Source organism: Dendrobates tinctorius, unplaced genomic scaffold (genome assembly GCF_039654945.1).
Source record: "Dendrobates tinctorius isolate UK_male_01 unplaced genomic scaffold, ASM3965494v1 ptg000022l, whole genome shotgun sequence".
Lineage (NCBI taxonomy): Eukaryota > Metazoa > Chordata > Amphibia > Anura > Dendrobatidae > Dendrobates > Dendrobates tinctorius.
The window spans coordinates 21199595-21223855 of record NW_027361690.1 but is presented as its reverse complement, the minus strand read 5'-3'; the positions used below and the strand labels follow the sequence as shown (position 1 = coordinate 21223855).

Below are 24261 nucleotides of genomic sequence, written 5' to 3'. Positions count from 1 at the left end.
ATAATCAGGCTCACTTCCTCCCTTCACTAGAATAGGGAGTTCACCAGGCCTCAGTGACGGAGGGGAAAATGAACTCACAACACTGGAGCTTTAAGTGACTCGGCCATAACTACCACCCCGTGCCACCTTGTTACACAGTGAATGCAGGGGGTGCCAAAAATTTAGAGGCACTCCAATGCCCCCTTGAAGAGATGAAGAGGAGGGCCTCATGAAAAAAGTTCCCATTATTAGGAATTGGGTTTCCCATAGTGTTTGCTTATGCAGTGAATGCAAGGGCTGTCAAAAATTTGGAGGCACTCCAATGCCCCTTTGAAGAGACGTGGAGGAGGGCCTTATAAATGTTCCCATTAGGAAGGAGCGAGTCTCCTAGACTTGTAATGCCCATGCACTAAGTGTATGGACTGGCAAGCATTTACCCCTGGGGATATACATGAACATACTGTATACAAATTTTATTTTATGGGCATCATAAACACCATTTAAAAAAATTATGTGGGTGTTGTATCACAGACCATGGTGACCCTGGTGATATGGTGGTGGAGGATGAGGAGAAGGAGGAGGATAACAGCAAAGAGCCAAAATCAGGAAGCGTATACCCATGTGTGGGTGTGAAAAGGTGCATGGGAATAGACCTCCCAAAAAAGACACTGGATTTGAGTTTATGTTACGTTTCTATCATTCGATGGTGTTGAGAAGTCTGGCCCAATCCAGCCCTTGTTCATTTTTATGAGTCAGCCTGTCAGCATTTTCAGTTAACGGGCGGATGCACTTATCAGTTATAATTCCACCAGAGGCACTAAAAACCCGCTCTGACAAAACGCTAGTGGCATGGCAGGCCAGGACCTCCAAGGCGTAGAGAGCCAGTTCATGCCACGTGTGCAGCTTGGATACCCAATAATTATAAGTAGAGTTGAGCGACTTTTGTTTTTTTAGGGTCGCGTTTCGTTTCGTGAAACCCGACTTTTCCAAAAGTCGGGTCGAGCAAGATCGTCCAATTATAGGGAAAAGTCCGGGTCGTCCCGAAACACGAAACCCAATGTAAGTCAATGAGGAATAAAAGTCGGCAGTGAGAGGAGGACAGGAAACACACCTACAGTGCCCATTTGAATGCCAAAAGCATCAATTCTTCTTTCTTAAGCTTGTCAACCTTAATTAACTTCATAATACAAGTTACGCACTGAAAAATGGGGGTTATTTGGCTACAAACTGTGGGGGGGAGGGCTGGCTCCAGGTTTTCATGTGCCCTGGGCGAAAGAGCGCCCCTTTAACACATACCACAACTCATCATGCTCCGATACGGCAGAGAAATAGCGGTATAGTCCAATGAAAAATACCTCACTTTTTACATCTCATGACGAGGCCCATCTATTTCTCCATACAGAATCATTGGTCCCATATAATGTTTGAAACAGTATATGATGAGCTCCACATAATGCTACAGTATATGTTGGTCCCCATGGATGAAGCTCCACTGTCTTATGGGCCCAAATAATGCTCCAAACATAATGGGCCCCATTTCTAATGCTCTAGTGTATAATGGGCCCTGTAAATGCTGCTCCAGTGTCTGATGTCCACCTTTGGAATGTTCCAGTGTATGGTGGGCCCCATCTATCATTCTCAGACGGTGTTAGGCCCAGTATGGATTGCACGTGATTGCACAAAGGTTAGAAAGGGTACCGTATCCCTGGATAACATGTATGGATAGCGTACACATTCAAAATATATGTCTATACAGCATGAGGCAGGCTCAGACGGTGTTAGGCCCAGTATGGATTGCACGTGATTGCACAAAGGTTAGAAAGGGTACCGTATCCCTGGATAACATGTATGGATAGCGTTCACATTCAAAATATATGTCTCAGGAGGCAGGTTCAGACGGTGTTAGGCCCAGTATGGATTGCACATGATTGCACAAAGGTTAGAAAGGGTACCGTATCCCCGGATAACATGTATGGATAGCGTACACATTCAAAATATATGTCTATACAGCATGAGGCAGGCTCAGACGGTGTTAGGCCCAGTATGGATTGCACGTGATTGCACAAAGGTTAGAAAGGGTACCGTATCCCCGGATAACATGTATGGATAGCGTACACATTCAAAATATATGTCTATACAGCATGAGGCAGGCTCAGACGGTGTTAGGCCCAGTATGGATTGCACGTGATTGCACAAAGGTTAGAAAGGGTACCGTATCCCCGGATAACATGTATGGATAGCGTACACATTCAAAATATATGTCTCAGGAGGCAGGCTCAGATGGTGTTAGGCCCAGTATGGATTGCACGTGATTGCACAAAGGTTAGAAAGGGTACCGTATCCCCGGATAACATGTATGGATAGTGTACACATTCAAAATATATGTCTATACAGCATGAGGCAGGCTCAGACGGTGTTAGGCCCAGTATGGATTGCACGTGATTGCACAAAGGTTAGAAAGGGTACCGTATCCCCGGATAACATGTATGGATAGCGTACACATTCAAAATATATGTCTATACAGCATGAGGCAGGCTCAGACGGTGTTAGGCCCAGTATGGATTGCACGTGATTGCACAAAGGTTAGAAAGGGTACCGTATCCACGGATAACATGTATGGATAGCGTACACATTCAAAATATATGTCTCAGGAGGCAGGCTCAGACGGTGTTAGGCCCAGTATGGATTGCACGTGATTGCACAAAGGTTAGAAAGGGTACCGTATCCCTGGATAACATGTATGGATAGCGTACACATTCAAAATATATGTCTATACAGCATGAGGCAGGCTCAGACGGTGTTAGGCCCAGTATGGATTGCACGTGATTGCACAAAGGTTAGAAAGGGTACCGTATCCCTGGATAACATGTATGGATAGCGTACACATTCAAAATATATGTCTCAGGAGGCAGGCTCAGACGGTGTTAGGCCCAGTATGGATTGCACGTGATTGCACAAAGGTTAGAAAGGGTACCGTATCCCTGGATAACATGTATGGATAGCGTACACATTCAAAATATATGTCTTAGGAGGCAGGCTCAGACGGTGTTAGGCCCAGTATGGATTGCACGTGATTGCACAAAGGTTAGAAAGGGTACCGTATTCCTGGATAACATGTATGGATAGCGTACACATTCAAAATATATGTCTCAGGAGGCAGGCTCAGACGGTGTCAGGCACAGTATGGATTTGACGTCCCAGATTACACAGCGGAGGAGCAGGGAGAGGTAAAGATTGCAAATGCTGGGGCCCTGCCCAAGCAAGGGGGGCCCACTCGTGGGCGTCGGTACTGGCACTGGGCCCCTCATAGTACAGCGGTGTGTCTGACGGCGGGTGTGCACCACCACCGTCAGAGACACTTGATTGCACTATGAGGGACCCTGTGCCAGTGCCCGCGCCCAAGAGTCGGCCTACCCACCTGTCCAGGGCAACGGCACTCGCACGGTGTCGTGCGGTAGGTGGTGACCCCGGCCATGGGGGGGGAGGCAGCACAGTTAGGGAGTTTTAGAAAGTGGCATATGTTGATGTTGGACATTCAGCTGATGCAAAAGGGTGAATAAATAGGTGAAGTACCAGTAAGAGGTGGACCAAAGCAAGCCATTTTTCTGTCACCCTATGTGTCATCAGGGGAAAGTGGGACAAAATCCTTGGAAACCCATGCGTGGTTCATTTTAATGAAGGTTAGATCATCCACATTTTGGGTTGACAGACGGGTCCTTTTTTCTGTCAGGATTGATCCAGCTGCACTGAAGACTCTTTCCGATAGCACACTTGCAGCTGGGCAAGCGAGCTCCTGTAAGGCATATTGGGCCAATTCAGGCCAGGTGTCCAGTTTAGCGGCCCAATAGTCAAAGGGGAATGACCTGTGTGGGAGAACATCGATATGGGAGGAAAAGTAGTTTGTAACCATAGTTGACAACTGCTGTCTCCTGTCACTTTCCATCGATGCAGTATTACCAGTTGTGCGAGCGGTATTTGAAAAATCAGTCCACAACATTGTCATGAAACCCCTGTCTCCAACGCCACTTCTGCTGTGTGCACCACGAACACCTCTGCCAAGCTGCCCCCGGCCCGTACGGCTCGTTTGAGAACCGTCACCGCTGCTGTGTGCTGGGAATGCCTCAAGCAACCGATTTACCAGAGTTGCTTGTTTATTAGCCAATATTAGGTCAAGGTTCTCCTGTGGCATGATGCTTTGTAATTTGCCTTTATAGCGTGGATCCAGGATGCTGGCCAACCAGTAGTCGTCATCGTTCATCATTTTGGCAATGCGGGGGTCCCTTTTTAGGATCCGCAAGGCATAATCTGACATGTGGGCCAATGTTCCCGGTGTCAATGATGCACTGCGAGTGCTGGGTGGAGGAGCACTTTCTGGCAAATCCACATCCCTCCAGTCACGCACAAACCCTGTACCAGACCTTGCCACGCCAACATTTTCACTTGCCCCACGAGATGCATCCTCCTCCCCTAAGTAATCATCCCCATCATCATCCTCCTCCTCCTCTTCTTCCTCCACCTCGTCCAGGAGAGGTCCCTGAGCAGACAATGGCTGAATGTCATCAAGGATTCCCTCCTCCTCTTCCTCCTCATCAACATTGGCTGCAGACGCCTGCTCCTTAAGGTGCGTCAAAGTTTGCATGAGCAGACGCATAAGTGGGATGCTCATGCTTAGGATGGCGTCGTCTGCGCTTACCAGCCGTGTGCATTCCTCAAAACACTGAAGGACTTTACAAAGGTCTTTCAGCTTCGACCACTGCACACCTGTCAACTCCATGTCTGCTCTCAAAGTGCCTGGCCGTGTATCCTCCCACAAATGCATTATGGCCTGCCTCTGCTCGCACAGCCGCTCCACCATGTGCAGGGTGGAGTTCCACCTTGTTGCAATGTCGGTAATGAGGCGGTGGTTGGGAAGGTGGAGCAATCGCTGCAGCTTCTGCATACGAACGGAGTGTACAGGCGACCGGCGGATGTGCGCGCACAGTCTTCGCACCTTCTGGAGCAGGGCTGTTAACTCCGGATAATTTTTGAGGAAGCACTGCACCACCAGGTTCAAGGTGTGAGCCAAGCAAGGTATGTGGCTGAGTTTTGAAAGGGCTATGGCTGCCACAAAATTACGGCCGTTATCACTAACTACCTTGCCTGCCTCAAGATGTACACTGCCCAGCCATGACTCAGTTTGTCGCTTCAAGTACTCGGCCAGCACCTCGGCGGTGTGTCTGTCGCCCAAACACATCATCTGCAACACAGCCTGCTGACGCTTTCCACTAGCTGCTCGATAGGGGGACACATCGTGTGCAACAGTGGCAGCTGCAGATGGAGTGCTCGTACGACTGCGCTCTGTGGACGAGCTTTCGCTTCTGGAGGAGGAGGAGGAGGAGGAGGGTCGAACGCCTACAGCCAACTGTTTCCTATACCGTGGGCTAGGCAGCACTGTCCCACCACCGCTGTCCCCTGTGGACCCTGCATCCACCACATTAACCCAGTGCGCAGTGATGGACACGTAACGGCCCTGGCCATGCCGACTGGACTATGCATCAGTTGTGAGGTGCACCTTTCCGCTCACTGACTGCTTGAGTGCATGGACAATGCGGTCTTTCACATGATGGTGGAGGGCTGGGATGGCTTTGCGAGAGAAGAAGTGGCGACTGGGTAGGTCATAGCGTGGTACTGCATAGGCCATGAGTTCGCGGAAAGCTGTGCTTTCCACCAACCGAAAGGGCATCATCTCAAACGAGATTAGTTTGGCAATGTGGGCGTTCAAACCCAGTGTACGCGGATGAGAGACTGAGTACTTTCTTGACCTACTCATAGTGTCTGGGAGGGTGAGCTGGACTTGAGAGCTGCATATGGTGGAAGTAGCGGTGGACAGGGTGGACTGAGAGAGGGTTGATGATGGTGATGGAGTTGGTGTTCTTTCTGATGGCCTAGAATCAGTCTTTCGTTGATATAACAGTGGGATTCCCTGACTGCTGTGGTCTTGCAACGACACCTCAACATTTGCTGCTGTGCTAACCGGTGGGCTTACAGTGGGGGAAACAATGTAGCATTGCTGACTACCTTCATTGTGATCAGTTGCACATGTGGCACTTGAGGTTTGGTGTTGTGTCCACGCTTGCAAGTGCATGCTGGTTAAATGTCTAAGCATGCAACTGGTATTCAAATTTTTCAGATTTTTCCCTCGGCTAAAGGTCTTTGCGCACTTCTTACAGATAACCTTGGCCTGATCATGAGGATTTTGTTCAAAAAAGTGCCACACTGCACTCTTCCTACTTTGGCAGACATTTTGCGGCCTAGCACGCTGTGATCTTTTGACCCTCTGGACAAGCTGTCCAGCAACTCTTTTGATGTTTGGAACCTGTCTTTGGAGTGCTCCGGGCCTGCCAGATAACAGCTGTTGCGATGTCGATGTCTGCTGTGGATGCTCCTCATCTGAGCTATTGGAAGCAGCACCCTCTTCCCCCAATGGATGCCAATCTGGGTCAACAACTGGGTCATCCATCACCTCCTCTTCTATGTCATGTGCACCTTCCTCTATGTCACCGTGTATGGTGGTATAGTGTGCGGGAAGGGGCACCTGAGTCTCATCAGGGTCAGAATCTGGCTCTGAACACTGCGAGGACAATGTAGTGCTCTGAGTGAATGTACCAGCAGAATCATCCATCTGCGGCTGTGCATCAGTGCACTCCATGTCAGATTCATCTTGGCCTGGGTAATTCACCATTTGACTTGATAATCCAGGCATGGTATGTGAAAACAGCTCCATGGAGTAATCAGTAGTATGGCCTGCGTCATCCTTCAATCTTGGTTGGGGTGAAGGACACAAGGAAAGGTGTGGTTCATGAACATGAGCCTCCAATGACGACTCAGTGCTTTTACTTTTTACAACTGAAGAAGAGGAGGCGATAGAGCTGGAGGCTGAGTCAGCAATGTAAGACAAAACTTTTTCCTGATGCTCTGGCTTTAAAAGCAGTTTGCCAACTCCTAGAAAACTAAGCGTTCGAGGCCTTATGTAGCCAGACGATGACGCAGGGTCAGCACCTCCTGCATTCGGTCCTATTTTGCTCTTGCCACTACCATCAGATCCACCACCAACACCATCATTACCAGCTGCCAACCCCCGCCAAATTCCACGGCCTCTTCCACCAGCCTTCCTCATTTTTGGTAGAAATGTAGACAAAATCCAACAAACTATATAGTAATGTAAAACAAGGTACAAGGTGTCTATAGGACAGGGGAGATTTTGAATTTCTGCACACACTTTTGGACACTGGACACTTTTGGATTGTGTGAGGCCCACTGATATCTGAGCGCTATGTGACAGGCTCGATGGCACTGCTGTGACAAAAGTGACTAGAGGATAAGGGAGATTTTGAATATCTGCACACACTTGTGGACAGTGGACACTTTTGGATTGTGTGAGGCCCACTGATATCTGAGCGCTATGTGACAGGCTCGATGGCACTGCTGTGACAAAAGTGACTAGAGGATAAGGGAGATTTTGAATATCTGCACACACTTGTGGACAGTGGACACTTTTGGATTGTGTGAGGCCCACTGATATCTGAGCGCTATGTGACAGGCTCGATGGCACTGCTGTGACAAAAGTGACTAGAGGATAAGGGAGATTTTGAATATCTTCACACACTTTTGGACACTGGACACTTTTGGATTGTGTGAGGCCCACTGATATCTGAGCGCTATGTGACAGGCTCGATGGCACTGCTGTGACAAAAGTGACTAGAGGATAAGGGAGATTTTGAATTTCTGCACACACTTTTGGACACTGGACACTTTTGGATTGTGTGAGGCCCACTGATATCTGAGCGCTATGTGACAGGCTCGATGGCACTGCTGTGACAAAAGTGACTAGAGGACAAGGGAGATTTTGAATATCTGCACACACTTTTGGACACTGGACACTTTTGGATTGTGTGAGGCCCACTGATATCTGAGCGCTATGTGACAGGTTCGATGGCACTGCTGTGACAAAAGTGACTAGAGGATAAGGGAGATTTTGAATATCTGCACACACTTTTGGACACTGGACACTTTTGGATTGTGTGAGGCCCACTGATATCTGAGCGCTATGTGACAGGCTCGATGGCACTGCTGTGACAAAAGTGACTAGAGGATAAGGGAGATTTTGAATATCTGCACACACTTTTGGACACTGGACACGTTTGGATTGTGTGAGGCCCACTGATATCTGAGCGCTATGTGACAGGCTCGATGGCACTGCTGTGACAAAAGTGACTAGAGGATAAGGGAGATTTTGCATATCTGCACACACTTTTGGACACTGGACACTTTTGGATTGTGTGAGGCCCACTGATATCTGAGCGCTATGTGACAGGCTCGATGGCACTGCTGTGACAAAAGTGACTAGAGGATAAGGGAGATTTTGAATTTCTGCACACACTTTTGGACACTGGACACTTTTGGATTGTGTGAGGCCCACTGATATCTGAGCGCTATGTGACAGGCTCGATGGCACTGCTGTGACAAAAGTGACTAGAGGATAAGGGAGATTTTGAATATCTGCACACACTTTTGGACACTGGACACTTTTGGATTGTGTGAGGCCCACTGATATCTGAGCGCTATGTGACAGGCTCGATGGCACTGCTGTGACAAAAGTGACTAGAGGATAAGGGAGATTATGAATATCTGCACACACTTTTGGACACTGGACACTTTTGGATTGTGTGAGGCCCACTGATATCTGAGCGCTATGTGACAGGCTCGATGGCACTGCTGTGACAAAAGTGACTAGAGGATAAGGGAGATTTTGAATATCTGCACACACTTTTGGACACTGGACACTTTTGGATTGTGTGAGGCCCACTGATATCTGAGCGCTATGTGACAGGCTCGATGGCACTGCTGTGACAAAAGTGACTAGAGGATAAGGGAGATTTTGAATTTCTGCACACACTTGTGGACAGTGGACACTTTTGGATTGTGTGAGGCCCACTGATATCTGAGCGCTATGTGACAGGCTCGATGGCACTGCTGTGACAAAAGTGACTAGAGGATAAGGGAGATTTTGAATATCTGCACACACTTTTGGACACTGGACATTTTTGGATTGTGTGAGGCCCACTGATATCTGAGCGCTATGTGACAGGCTCGATGGCACTGCTGTGACAAAAGTGACTAGAGGATAAGGGAGATTTTGAATTTCTGCACACACTTGTGGACAGTGGACACTTTTGGATTGTGTGAGGCCCACTGATATCTGAGCGCTATGTGACAGGCTCGATGGCACAGCTGTGACAAAAGTGACTAGAGGATAAGGGAGATTTTGAATTTCTGCACACACTTGTGGACAGTGGACACTTTTGGATTGTGTGAGGCCCACTGATATCTGAGCGCTATGTGACAGGCTCGATGGCACAGCTGTGACAAAAGTGACTAGAGGATAAGGGAGATTTTGAATCTCTGCACACACTTTTGGACACTGGACACTTTTGGATTGTGTGAGGCCCAATGAATATCTGAGCGCTATGTGACAGGCTCGATGGCACAGCTGTGACAAAAGTGACTAGAGGATAAGGGAGATTGGATTGCTTTTAAAAAAGCAGTTTGCGGAGCAGTGGGTAAACAGCAAAGCCAGCCTGTCAGGAAGCCTTAGAAGGCAGCCCAACAACCAACACCACTGATACACCACTATATAGCCTCCCCTTGCACTGCACACACAGTGACTGGTGTGTTGTGCAGGCCAAATTGCTAGCAGCAGAAGCAGTTTTTTTTTCTTCTCTGCAGGACAAAAAAAAAAAAATTGGGATTGCTTTTAAAAAAGCAGTTTGCGGAGCAGTGGGTAAACAGCAATGCCAGCCTGTCAGGAAGCCTTAAAAGGCAGCCCAACAACCAACACCACTGATACACCACTATATAGCCTCCCCTTGCACTGCACACACAGTGACTGGTGTGTTGTGCAGGCCAAATCGCTAGCAGCAGAAGCAGTTTTTTTGTCTTCTTCCCTGCCTAACGCTCTCCCTACAGAATCAGCAGCAACCTCTCCCTATACTAAGATCGGCAGAAGTAAGATGGCGGTCGGCGTGCACGCCCTTTTATACCCCCTGTGACGCCCACCAAAGCAAGCCAATCACTTGCATGCCCTTCTGAAAGATGGTGGTGACCCGTGCCTATGTCATCACATTGCCCACAGTGTCCGTGGATCCTGATTGGCTGAAAAAGAGCGCAAAACAAACTTTTGAAACGCGACTTTGGCGCGTAAGTCGCCGACCTCGTGGCCGACCTCATCCTAGGGTCGGGTTTCGTTTCATGAAACCCGACTTTGCCAAAAGTCGGCGACTTTTGAATTTTTTCGACCCGTTTCGCTCAACTCTAATTATAAGGCACAGAGGAATCACAGAGGATGTTGGTACGGTCAGCAAGGTACTCCCTCAGCATCCTTCCAAACTTTGCCCTCCTTGTGAGAGTACCCCATGCCTCAGGGCCTGTGTGATGGGAGGGTCTGAGAAAACTATCCCAGAACTTTGGCAGTGTTCCCCTGCCTCTGCTGGATTGGAGTTGTGTCTCTCTCGCCTGTACGCCTTGGTTGTCCAACGAACTGTGACCTCTGCCGCCAGCGTTTTCAGATGGGAATTTTTTTTTAATAATACCACAACAAGTGCCTTCTGGTACGACCCCATTTTAATAGACCTGTCCACCTCAGGAAAAAGAGATAGAAAGTTCTCCTTGTAGTGTGGGTCTAGTAGTGTCACCAATGTGTAATGACTGTCACCCAAAATTTTGTCCTCAGGCCATCCATGCTGAACAGACAGTATGACATTTGTGCAGTTAGTACCATCTATAGCGCATTAAACTAGCTCCTGTTCTTCCTCCTCCTCACCCTCCTCCTCCTCTTCCTCAATGTCACCCAATCCACGTTGGGATGAGATGAGGCTGGGCTGTGTGTACCCTGTATGGTTCCTTGCTCCATCTCATCATGCTCTGCCTGCAATGCATACTCTTTCATTATGAGCAGACAGCCTTTCAGAACACAGAGACGTGGGATGGTGACGCTAGTTATGGCGTGAACGCCGCTCACCATATTGGTGGAGTCCTCAAAGTTTTGGAGGATGGTTCATATGTCTGACATCCATGTTCACTCATGAGGTCTTATGTGTTGAGTCTGAACTGAATACCGACGGCCTTGTTGATGCTGGTAGTCAACAACTGACCTCTTCTCACAAATCCTTCCCAACATCAGCAGTGTAGAGTTCCAGGGACATCACACACCAGTCGGTGAGCTGCAAACACTGCTGAAGCATGACAAGGGCGGAGGAAGCTGTAGCTGACTTTCTAAAATGGGCACACAGGCGGCGCACTTTGATAAGCAGATCAGGCAGCTTCGGGTAGGTTTTGTGAAACAGCTGAACCATGGGTTAAGCACATGGGCCATGCATGGTACATGTGTGAGCTCGCCTCGCCTCAGAGCCACCACCAGATTCCAGCCATTATCACACATAACCATGCCTGGCTGTAGGTTAAGTGGTGTCAGCCACAGATCTGCCTGCACTTTCAGAGCTGTCCACAACTCTTCAGCATTGTGCGGTTTGTCACCTAAGCATATTAGCTTCAGCACAGCCTGTGGCCGCTTGGCTGAGGCAGTGCTTCCAGCTTATAACTGATGTGGTCATTTTGGAGATGGAGGTGTAGGAGCTGTAGACTGTGGGAGCAACACTGATTAACCTAGGGCTTGCAATCTTCGGCGTTGGGAGGACGTTTTCCATGCCAAGGTCCGGCTGAGTCCCGGCTTCAACTACATTAACCCAGTTTGCCATCAGCAAGATGTACCATCCCTGCCCACAAGCACTTGTCCACGTGTCCGTGGTTAGGTGGACTTTCCCAGTAACTGCATTGTTGAGGGCACGGCTAATGTTGTGGGACACATGCTTGTGTATTGCGGGGACGGAACACCAGGAGAAATAGTGGCGGCTGGGGACCGAGTACTGAGGGATGACCACCGCCATCAGGTTGCGGAAAGCTTCCATCTGCACGAGCCTAAATGGCAACAATTCGAGCGCAAGCAGTCACGAAATGTGGGAATTTAGTTGTGTGGTCTGTGGGGCGTTGGCTGCATATTTGCGCTTGCGTTCCAAGGACTGGGGTATGGACAACTGAATGCTGGGCTGGGACAAGGACGTGGACGTGCTTGAAGATGGTGCTACTTGAGGGTGTGCAATGACAGGTGCTGGGCAGGAGGCATCTTCACAAGCACCATGGACAGGGGATTGGCTTGCATGCACAACAGCAGAAGAAGCAGTGGTGTCATCCACAGACACTGTTCCTGGACCCTGGGGTTCGACCCACGAAGTCGGGTGCTTTGCTGCCATGTGCTTGATCATGCTGGTGATAGTCAGGCTACCCCTGCTGGCCTGCCAGGTGGTGCAAATGGCCTTTTGGGGTTATTGGCAGAGTCTTTACAAAGCAACCAGACTAGGAAAGACCTAACAGTTGTACTGGCAAATTCCGTTTTGTTGGTGTTACAGGGAACGATTGCCCGTCTTCTGTCTGTGGCCACCACACTGCTTCTTCCTGCCTGTTGGGGTGCTACACCTCCCTCCCCCTGTATACTGCTGTTCTCGCTCTGCATGTCCTCCTGCCAGGTTGTGTCAGTTACTATATCATCCACCACCTCGTTTTCAACTTCCGCAACCTGGTACTCCTCCTGACTTTCTGACAATTGTGTCTCATCATCATCCACCTCTTATGACACTTTCCCACTGTCACCTTTGTGTGACCATGGCTGCTCAAATATTTGGGCATCGCTACATGCGATCTCCTCTTGCCCCGCTTCAAGTGGACCGGCTGAGAGGCCCGAATCTATTAATGGAAAAGTGAACAGCTCTTTAGAGTGTCCAAGTGTGGGATCAGTTGTCTCCGGGCACTCGGCATGGTGGGAAGAAGAAGGATCAGGGTGAGGAATATGCGGTCCAGACTCACTGCTACTGAGACTTGACCGTGTGGAAGACAGGGTGGTGGTGATGGTGGCAAAGTGACTGCAAGCATTATCCGCTATCCAACCAGCAACCTTTTGACACTGCTCTGGGTTCAATAGTGATGTGCTGCGGTCCCCTAGACAGGAAAGTCTGGTGAGAAAATGTGGATGTTTGTTGTGGCGCAATTTTAGCTTGCCCTCGGCCTCTGCATGTACCATCATCATCACGTCCTGTTCCCCGTCCCTTGCTACGCGCCTTGCTCATTTTAAATGGAGGACAATATTTTTCACGTTCACTACAAATGGCTGAATTTGGAGCTAACTTATATGTGATTCGTGTGACGGAAAACCACAGTTTTGAATAGCTGGCCAGTAGGTAACTATTTTTACCAGCAAACTGGTGTCAATAACTTCATTAACACACTGTAACAAAATTTAAACGGAGGCCAGAAATGGCAGAATTTTGAGTGCAATTATATGTGATCCATGTGATGGACAAACCACAGTACATGTGATCCGTGTGACGAACAAACCACAGTTTTGAATAGCTGGCCTGTAGGTAACTATTTTTACCAGCAAACTGGTGTCAATAACTTCTACAACACACTGCAACAAAATTTAAGTGGAGACCAGAAATGGCAGAATTTTGAGTGCAATTATATGTGATCCATGTGATGGACAAACCACAGTTTTAAATAGGTGGATTTTTAGCGCTATAATATGTAAAGGATCTGGCTGTATTCTTCAGTGCCAACAAGCAAATGGAGCAGAAAAACGGTGTTCTCTGGATTGTTTTTTAAGCAAATAATCAGGATTAAGATCCCAAAAAAAATTATTCCTGGCCCCTGATGCCTGGGGCTATGTCTAGAAATATGTGTCAAAGCAGCAGTAGCAGCAGCAGCAGCAGACAGAACTGGAATGGACCCTCTTGCTATATGCACTGCAGTCTGCCACATTCACATCTATGCAGCTGGATTAGTCCTCAGAAGGACTGTTAGTTGAGATAGATATGTGTCTAATATATTGTCGTATACCTACACTAAGACACCAGCAAATCTCTTCCTAGCTCAGCAGCAACTCTCCCCACACTGCCTGATTCTGGAGTGTGATGAGCATGGTGGTGCCAGGTCTGATATAGGCATGATGACGATGTGCAGCTATCCAATCACTGTAATGCCACAACCAATATGTCTGCGGCATTACAGTGTGTGGCAGACAATTCCTGCATGTTCATTGGCTCTCTAAAGAGCGCCAAACATGCAGGGCAGGGACCCAAGCTCCTGCCGAGCAACCCCGGAAATACCAAGCAGTGACATGCTCGGGTGAGTACCGGGTAGTGGCGAGTATGCTCGCTTATCACTAGTTCTGACAACTCATATAGTGAGAGTTTTTAGTGGTCATATCCATAGATCGCTAAGCTACTGCAATGCCCTACACATGGGGTAATGGTGATAGAGAATCAGAAGAATTATACTACATTTCTAATTGTAGTTATTTAATATTATTATTATTATTATTATTACACCTACTGTATATTGGGATAGGGTCTTGAAGATGAGAATAATTAATTTGAATCTCTCACTATGTACACACAGAGCCAATAAAAGTCACAAAAAGGGAAGTCTGTCTAATGGTTTACCTCCAATGTGGCTTCTTTTCTTCCTATTAAACTCCTTGATGCTCCATAATACATACCGTAGAAATCCATCTTACAATACATGGGATCTAATAAGATCCAGTATGAAGTAAGGCAGCAGCACAAATCTTCCCTGTGATCACATACTCAACACTCACAGTCCACTCCTCAAATGCTGTGGTACCTTCCAGCTTAAAAGATAGAGGTCCTACAAAGCTCTCAAAATAGTGAGACCGTGAAAAGCCCCACTTTGCTTTTTCCCCTCTTTAACCCCTTCACCCCCAAGCTTGTTTCCACCTTCATGACCATGCCAAATTTTACAATACTGACTAGTGTCACTTTATGTGGTAATAACTCTGGAAAGCTTTAATGGATCCGACTGATTGAGAATGTTTTTTCGTGACACATTGAACTTCATGATAAGTGGTAAAATTTATTCAATATGACTTGCATTTATCTGTGAAAAAATCAGAAATTTGATGAAAATGTTTAAAATGTTGCAATTTTCAAACATTTAAATTTTATTCCATTAAATCAGAGTCATGTCACACAAAATAGTTAATAAATAACGTTTCCCACATGTCTGCTTTACATCAGCACAATTATTGAAACTTTTTTTTTGTTAGGAAGTTATAAGGGTTAAAATTTTACCAGCGATTTTTCATTTTTTTCAACCTAATTTACAAAACCATTTTTTTAGGGACCACGTCACATTTTAAATTACTTTAAGGGGCCTATATGACAGAAAATACCCAAAAGTGGCACTATTTTAAAAACTGCATCCCTCATTGTGTTCAAAATCACATTCAAGAAGTTTATTAACCAATCAGGTGCTTCACAGGAACTGATGCAATCTGGAAGGAAAAAATGAACATTACCTTTTTTTTCACAAAAAATTTATTTGAGACCACAATTTTTTTTATTTTCACAAAGGTAACAGGAGTAAATAGACCCCAAAATGTGTTGGACAATTTCTCCTGAGCATTCAGATACCCCATGTGTGGGAGATAACTACTCCACCGCAGGACTCGGAAGGGAATGAGCGCCACTTGACTATTAAATGCAAAATTTGGTAGAATCATTAGTGGACACCATATCGTGTTTGGAGAGTCCCTGATGTACCTAAACTGTGGAAACCCCCACAAGTGACCCCATTTTGGAAACTATACCCTTCAAGAAACGTATCCAGATGTGTGGTGAGCATCTTAAACCTCCAGGTGCTTCACAGAAGTTTATAACGTAGAGCCTTGAAAATAAAAAAATATATTTTCCCCTCAAAAATGTTGTTTTAGCTCCACATTTTGCATTTTCACACACAAAGGTAACAGGAAAAATTGCACAATACAATTTGTAGTGCAATTTCTTCTGAGTACACTGATACCCTATATGTTAGGGAATACAACTCTTTGGGTGCACGGCAGCTCCAGTCTGGTTTGAGGGTGCCATGTCACATTGCCAGATCCCTGAGGTGCCAGAACAGTACATCTCATAAGTGTCCCCATTTTATAACGACACCTCTCAATTAGTTCATCTAGAGGTGCAGTGATCATATTGACACCACAGGGGTGTGACAGAATATTATACCATTGGGCAGTGAAGAAAAAATAATTGCATTTTTACCATAAAAATTTTGTTTTAGCCCCAGATTTACATTTTCACACTGGGAAATGGGTAAAAATGGCAACAAAATGTGTCCTAAAATTTCTGCTGAATGTAGATATACCCCATATGTGGCTGTATAGTACTGCTTAGCCGTACTGCGAGACTCGGGACAGAGCGCTCTTTGACTTTTTGGAGCTCAGATATTCCTACTGTAGTTTGCGGACTCCATATACAGAGCCCCTAGAACAGCAAAATCCCCCCTTGAGTGAACCCATTTTGGAATTTATACATTTTTGGGAATTTATCTACAGCTGTAGCGATGATTTTGACTATATGTGTGTATCCAGAAACAAGCAGCAGTGGAAGTTGGTGAGTGAAATTGCAAACTGCCATTGTAGTGCCCAGTACGTTGTAGTCACCATTATGTTGTAGTGCCCAATAAGTGGTAATCACAAGCTTATGCTTCTGGAGAACTGCACCTGAAATTTAGGCGGGCTCTTATTGCTACAGAAATGCCAAGTATGTGGATGTTAAATGGGGTTTAGGCGAGGAGCCATTTCATGTTTCTAGAGTCTTTGTACTATCGATATCATGGAAGCCACCTATATTTCAGCTAAGAAATGATGAACCTGAGTGGGGACCTGCTTTTTCCATGGATTCAGTAGAAACTTTTATTGGGAATTTTTTTCCATAACATTTGGACTCACATTTATGCTGAGCACTTTGGGGTTTCCAGCTAAATCTCCAAGTGACGTGATTCAGCTGAAACGCCCAAGGGATGCATTGACTATAATGAGGCAAAAGAGTTACTCTGTACTCTGGCCTCTGTTCAGCATTGTCCTCCTGTGGCAGACAAGCTATTATGCACACCTTTTTTTGTTTATTTTTTTCATAAAAATATTTATTCATGGATACAATATATTTTTATTTTTAATTATTATTTTGTGATTTAAAAAAAATATTTTTACAATATCGATTGCAGCATTTAGCGGGTTAAACTGCAGGTAGCGGTGTGGCACCACTCGTGGCAGTGAGCGTTGGGTGTCAGCTTTCATATCAGCAATCGCCGGCGCATAGCCTCCTCTGCACGGGTAAACGACATGACGTATTGGTCTTAAAGTGCTTCCCAACCATGACGTATATATATTTCATATGTCGGGAAGGGATTAAATGTATACTTTTGGGAGCATTTCACGATGTGGTTATTAATTATTTTGCAAAGAGTTTCTTCAAAAACGTTGAATTTGTTCTGTTTAGCTTTTGCTGCCAGTATGTATAACAAAGCATAGCTGCCTGCAAAATCACTTAACTGTGAATCTGTCAGGAAGCTTGTTCTGTAACTCATAAAAAAGAAAAAGATGAGCATTAGCGCTAATATATACCTGCTAGTTTTATAGCTGCATACTCAGAAGCACTCTTTGCTGTGGTACACAAGGAACAATGTCCAATGAAAAAATGAAAATTAAAACTAAATCTGAGATGTGCTCACCAGAAAATGTTCAACAATATAGGAAAGGATATCCTGAGTGGCTTCCTTACCTGTTCGTGTTATGCTGTGGTGATGATCCGTCCTAGGTATTGTTACATCCAGTTAGCTGCGGGGGATCAGCGCATCTCAGATTTAGTTTTTATTGTTCTGTAAATCTTAGGCTACAGTGGGGGAAATAAGTATTTGATCCCTTGCTGATTTTGTACGTTTGGCCACTGACAAAGATATGAGCAGTCTATAATTTTAAGGGTAGGTTAATTTTAACCCCTTCACTACCAAGGGTGGTTTGCACGTTAACTCCCGGGCCAATTTTTACAATTCTGACCACTGTCCCTTTATGAGGTAATAACTCTGAAATGCTTCCATGGATCCCAGTGATTCTGACATTGTTTTCTCGTGACATATTGTACTTCATGTTAGTGGTAAAATTTCATTCAAATAACTTGCGTTTATTTGTGAGAAAAACGGAAATTTGGCGAAAATTTTGAAAATTTCACAATTTTCCAAATTTGAATTTTTATGCCCTTAAATCACAGAGATATGGCACACAAAAAAACTTGATAACTAACATTTCCCACATGTTTACTTTACATCAGCACAATTTTGGAACCAAAATTTTTTTTTGTTAGGAAGTTATAAGGGTTAAAATTTGACCAGTAATTTCTCATTTTTACAACACCATTTTATTTTTAGGACCACATCACATTCGAAGCCACTTTGAGGGGTCTATATGATAGAAAATACCCAAAAGTGACACCATTCTAAAAACTGCACCCCTTAAGGTGCTCAAAACCACATTCAAGAAGTTTATTAACCCTTTAGGTGCGTCACAGGAATTTTTTTGAATATTTAAAAAAAAATGAACATCTAACTTTTTTTCACAAAAAAAATACTTCAGGTTCAATTTTTTTTATTTTACCAAGGGTAACAGGAGAAATTGGACTGCAAAAGTTATTGTGCAATTTGTCCTGAGTACGCTGATACCTGATATGTGGGGGGGGACGACTGTTTCGGCGCATGGCAGAGCTCAGAATGGAAGGAGCGCCATTTGACTTTTTCAATGCAAAATTGGCTGGAATTCAGATCGGACGCCATGTCACGTTTGGAGAGTCCCTGATGTACCTAAACAGTGGAAACCCCCTACAAGTGACCCCATTTTGGAAACTAGACCCCCCAAGGAACTTATCTAGATATGTGGTGAGAACTTTGAACCCACAAGGGCTTTACAGAAGTTTATAACGTACAGCGGTACAATTAAAAAATCATATTTTTTCCACAAAAATGATCTTTTCACTGCCAATTTTTATTTTCCCAAGGGTAACAGGACCCTAAAAGTTATTGTGCAATTTGTCCTGAGTACGCTGATACCCCACATGTGGGGGTAAACCACTATTTGGGCGCATGGCAGAGCTCGGAAGGGAAGCAGCGCCATTTGACGTTTTTGGCTGGAATTGAGATCGGACATCATGTCGCGATTGGAAAACTCCTGATGTACCAAAACAGTGGAAACCCCCCACAAATGACACCATTTTGGAAACTAGACCCCCTAAGGAACTTATCTAGATGTGTGGTGAGAACTTTGAACCCCCAAGTGCTTCACAGAAGTTTATAACGCCCGGGCGTGAAAATAAAAAAATATTTTTTTTCCACAAAAATGATATTTTTGCCCCCAAATTTTTATTTTCCTAAGGGCAACAGGAGAAATAGGACCCCAAAAGTTGTTTTGCAAATTGTCCTGAGTAGGCTGATACCCCACATGAGGGGGTAAAACACTGTTTGGGTGCATGGCAGAGCTTGGAAGGGAAGGAGCACCATTTGACTTTTTCAACGCAGAATTGGCTGGAATTGAGATCAGACGCCATGTTGCGTTTGGAGAATACCTGATGTGCGCAAATAGTGGAAACCTCCAATTCTAACCCTAACCCTAGCCCTAGCCCTAACCCTAACCCTAACCCTAGCCCTAGCCCTAGCCCTAACCCTAACCCTAACCCTAGCCCTAGCCCTAACACTAACCCTAACCCTAATGGGAAAATGGAAAAAAATACATTTTTTAAATTCTATTATTTTTCCCTAACTAAGGGGGTGATAACGGGGGGTTTGATTTACTATTTATGGCGGTTTTTATGTTTGGCGGCTGTCGCACGCTAAAAGACGCTTTTTATTGTAAAAATAGTTTTTGCATCACCACATATTGAGAGCTATAATTTTTCCATATTTTGACCCACCGAGTCATGTGAGGTCTTATTTTTTGCGGGACAAGTTGACGCTTTTATTGGTATCATGTTCGGGCATGTGACATTTTTTGATCGCTTTTTATTTTGTTTTTTGGGACGCAGAATTTACAAAAACCAGCGTTTCATGAATTTCTTTTGGGTGGTGCGTTTACGCCGTTCCGGGTGCGGTAAAATTTATAAGGCGGTTTTATTCTTTGGGTCAGTACAGTTACAGTGATACCTCATTTAGGTAGTTTTTTTATGTTTTGGCGCTTTTATGCAATGAAAACAATTTTATATAAAAAATAATTATTTTTGCATCACTTTATTCTGCGAGCTATAACTTTTTTATTTTTTTGCTGATGATGCCGTAGGGCAGCTCGTTTTTTGCGGGACAAGATGACGTTTTCAGTGGTACCATGGATATTTATATGCGTCTTTTTGATCGCGCGTTATTGCACTTTTTGTTCGGCGGTATGATAATAAATCATTATTTTTTGCTTCGTTTTTTATTTTTATTTTTTAAGGGGTTCGCTTAAGGGGTTAACTATTGGGACAGTTTTATAGGACGGGTCGTTACGGACGCGGCGATACCAAATATGTGTACTTTTATTGTGTTTTTTTTTTTATTTCCAAAAAATGAATTTATTGGGGAATATTTTTTTTTTTTTTTTAATTTATTTAGCGATTTTTTTAAAATTATTTTTACACTTTTTTTTTTTACTTTATTACAATGTCCCAGGGGGGACATAACTGTCCTGTGACAGATCGCTGTTCTGTCACATCACAGATCACTGTGACAGATCAGCGATCTGTCACAGGCACTGCACAGGCTTCCTCATGCCTGCGCTTTGCAGGCACTGAGGAAGCCAGCTTCCTGCAGGCCCCCGGAGGTCCCCGTCGCCATATTGGATCCGGGGACCTGCAGGAAAGGAGTCCCCCGCAGCAGCGCTGCACATTGTGCTGCCGTGGGGGGCTCAGGGAAGCAAGGAGGGAGCCCCCTCCCTGCCGATGCTTCTCTTTAACCCCCGGTACACCGCGATCGTGTTTGATCGCGGTGTGCAAGGGGTTAACGTGTCGGGGCGGTCCGTGACCGCCCCTGACACATTGTGCCGGGTGTCAGCTATGATAATTAGCTGACACTCGGCCGCGATCAGCGGCACTCACCACGTGGGCGCCGCTGATCGCGGTGACGTAATATTCCGTCCATGGTAATTAGGTCCAGGGTCACATGGACGGAATATTACGTCAATTGTAGGTAAGGGGTTAACATTGAGAGATAGAATATAAATAATTACATTGTATAAATTATATAGATTTATTTGCATTTTGCAGTGAGAAATAAGTATTTGATCCCTCTGGCAAACAAAACTTAATACTTGGTGGCAAAACCCTTGATGGCAACCACAGCAGTCAGACGTTTTTTGTAGATGATGAGGTTTGCACACATGTCAGGAGGAATTTTGGTCCACTCCTCTTTGGAGATCATCTCTAAATCATTAAGATTTTGAGGCTGTCGCTTGGCAACTCGGGGCTTCAACTCCCTCCATAAGTTTTCTATGGGATTAAGGTCTGGAGACTGGCTAGGCCTCTCCAAGACCTTAATGTGCTTCTTTTTGAGCCACTCCTTTGTTGCCTTGGCTGTATGTTTTAGGTCATTGTCTTGCTGGAAGACCCAGCCACGACCCATTTTTTATGTCCTGACGGAGGGAAGGAGGTTGTCACTCAGGATTTTATGGTACAGGGCTCCCTACCTTCTCCCACTGATGGGGTGAAGTTGTCCTGTGCCCTTAGCAGAAACAGCAACAAAATATAATGTTTCCACCTCCACGCTTGACAGTAGGGACGGTGTTCTTTGTGTCGTAGGCAGCATTTCTCTTCCTCCAAACACGGCGAGGAGATAATGCCAAAGAGCTTAGTTTTTGTCTAATCTGACCACAGCACCTTCTTTCCAATCACTCACAGAATCATCCAGGCATTCATTGGCAAACTTCAGATGGGTCTGCACAAGTGCCTTCTTGAGCAGGTGGACCTTTCGGGCATTGCAAGATTTTCAACGTTTACAGTGTAATGTATTACCAATGGTTTTCTTGGTGACTGTGGTCCCAGCTGCCTCGAGATCATTAACAAGTTTCCCCCGTGTAGTTTTACTTCTCACTGTAAAATGCATATAATTTTATAGAATTTATAGAATGTGATTTTCTGGATTTTATTTTTGATATTCTATCTCTCAATGTTAAAAGTAACCTACCCTTAAAATTATAGCCTGTTCAAGTTTTTGTCAGTGGGCAAACTTACAAAATCAGCAAGCGATCAAATACTTATTTCTCCCACTGTTTGGCTACATAGTTTTTTTTAGAAGAATATTTAGAATTGAGAGTCCGCAGTGGTTGATACCTTTTAATGGCTAACTGAAAAGATGGTAACAAATTGCAAGTTTTCGAGACTACGCAGGTCTCTTCATCATGCTTGACTAATACAAAATCTGAAGAATCACATATTTATACACAAGACAGCACAGAAATAATGCAATAGAAAAGACAAGTGATGTGAAGAAGAATTATCATTATGGGAGAAGGATAAGCATAAATATTGGAACAGTTCATAGATAAGCAGTGTGAAGGTTTTATTGCCCTCTGATTGCGTTCTGGTTCTGCGTTGTGATGACCCCAGAAGCTCTGAAGAGCAAATTCCTTAATTGATGTAAAAAGACATAAATCCGTGTGACACATTCATTCCTGCACTGAATGTGTGGAAAGTTTTCATAAATTTGTACTCCGAGATTATTCTCTCTCTCTGAGACTTGAAGTTACCTTTTAATACAAGTAATTTAATGTCCATCATACTATGACCAGGGATACAAAAATGTTTTGCCACAGGTAGATCCATTCTTTTTTCTCTTATTGTGTGATGATGAGAATTCATCCTTGTTCTCAGTTTTTACCCTGTCTCCCCCACATACAGACCCCCAGGAGGACATTTAGTACAAATAATTAAGTACACCACATTAGATGTGATGCAGCTGAAAGTACCTGGGATTTTGTAGTCCTGATGTGAGTTGGGGATCTTTATCTTGTCCGTGGTCATTATAAATGGGCAGGTTTTACATTTTATTTTTTCTGGTTGCAAGGAAAGGTTCCTGCAGCTGTTGGAGAGGACAGGGAGCTTCTGACAATTATGCTTCTTAAATTTGGGGGCTGCCTAAAACACAGCAGTGGGGGGTCTGGAAATATGGATTGCAATCGGGGATCTTTCTGCAGTAAAGGTTGTAATTTCTGTGAAGCTCCTCTTAGCATCTCCAGATTTGGATTGTAAGTGACCACTAGAGGCACCCGGTTATTTTCTTCTTTAGCTTTGTAATTTAGCAGGTGATTCCTTGATATTCTGGTGGCTCTTGTAATTTGGTTTTCAATAATTCTTGGATAGTAGCCCTGATTCAAAAAGGTTTTTCTGAGGCGACCAAGGTGTTTGTCTCTATCCATGGGGTTGGAACATATACGATTGTATCTGATGGCTTGGCTGTAGACAATAGAGTTTTTTATGTGTTTTGGATGGAAACTGTCCCATTTAAGGTATGTTGGACGGTCGATAGGCTTCTGATACAGGGATGTCTCTATTTCATTGTTCTTTAGCTTAATGATGGTGTCTAAAAAGTTAATTTCAGTGCCTCTAGTGGTCACCTACAATCCAAATAAAAGGTTTCAACCACTGAGGACTCTCAATTCTAAATATTCTTCTATCTACTGGCTAACATGGTACAAAGATATATATCTTTCCTGTATCATAGTTTTTTTTAGGCATTTAAAAACTGCAAGTTTTTTAAATTGAAACTGCTTCAGGAAGAGCTCCTTTTTGGGGGATATTTTTGAAACAGGCTTTCTTTCCCTTTAAAGAGCTTTGAAAGACTTTTTTTGTAAAGCATTTTGCAGCCTTTTGATTTGACAGTGCCTATTTTGGAGGAAATTCTATCCAAATCCACTTGAAGAATTTCTTCAGGAGAAAATAAACCCCCCGATTTAACTCATTTAAAAAGCACCTAATGTTTGTATTTTAATATGTCTTTAACATTCTTCCCTAGTCTCACTCGAAGTGGTCCAGGACCAGAGTTTGAACAGTCTTCTGATGTCAAACTATTTGAAGAAGCATCACTTCACAGGTTCTATTCATGGAATATCACGACACAGAATAAAGCGCACTCAAATTTCACACTTGCCATATCCTTTCACTGTAACAGTTGTTAAAATTATATTTGAGGCAAAATATAGTTTTTTGAACTTCTAACCTCTTCTCCATTCACAAAAGCCCTCATTATGATGTCACAGGTATTAACTGCTACAGAGGGGGCTAAGGGAAATGAAGAGAAAAGGTGGTCTACATAAAATATAACATTTTA

General features: G+C 44.7%; 1 protein-coding gene across 1 annotated transcript in view; it reads left to right on the top strand.

The window, feature by feature from the left end:
• FAM227B (family with sequence similarity 227 member B) overlaps positions 1 to 24261 on the top strand; it is a 1066637-nt gene that overhangs the window by 881645 nt on the left and 160731 nt on the right. Inside the window, 1 exon segment of the mRNA XM_073568466.1 lies at positions 23984 to 24082. Within this exon segment, the coding sequence (XP_073424567.1) occupies positions 23984 to 24082 (99 nt within the window).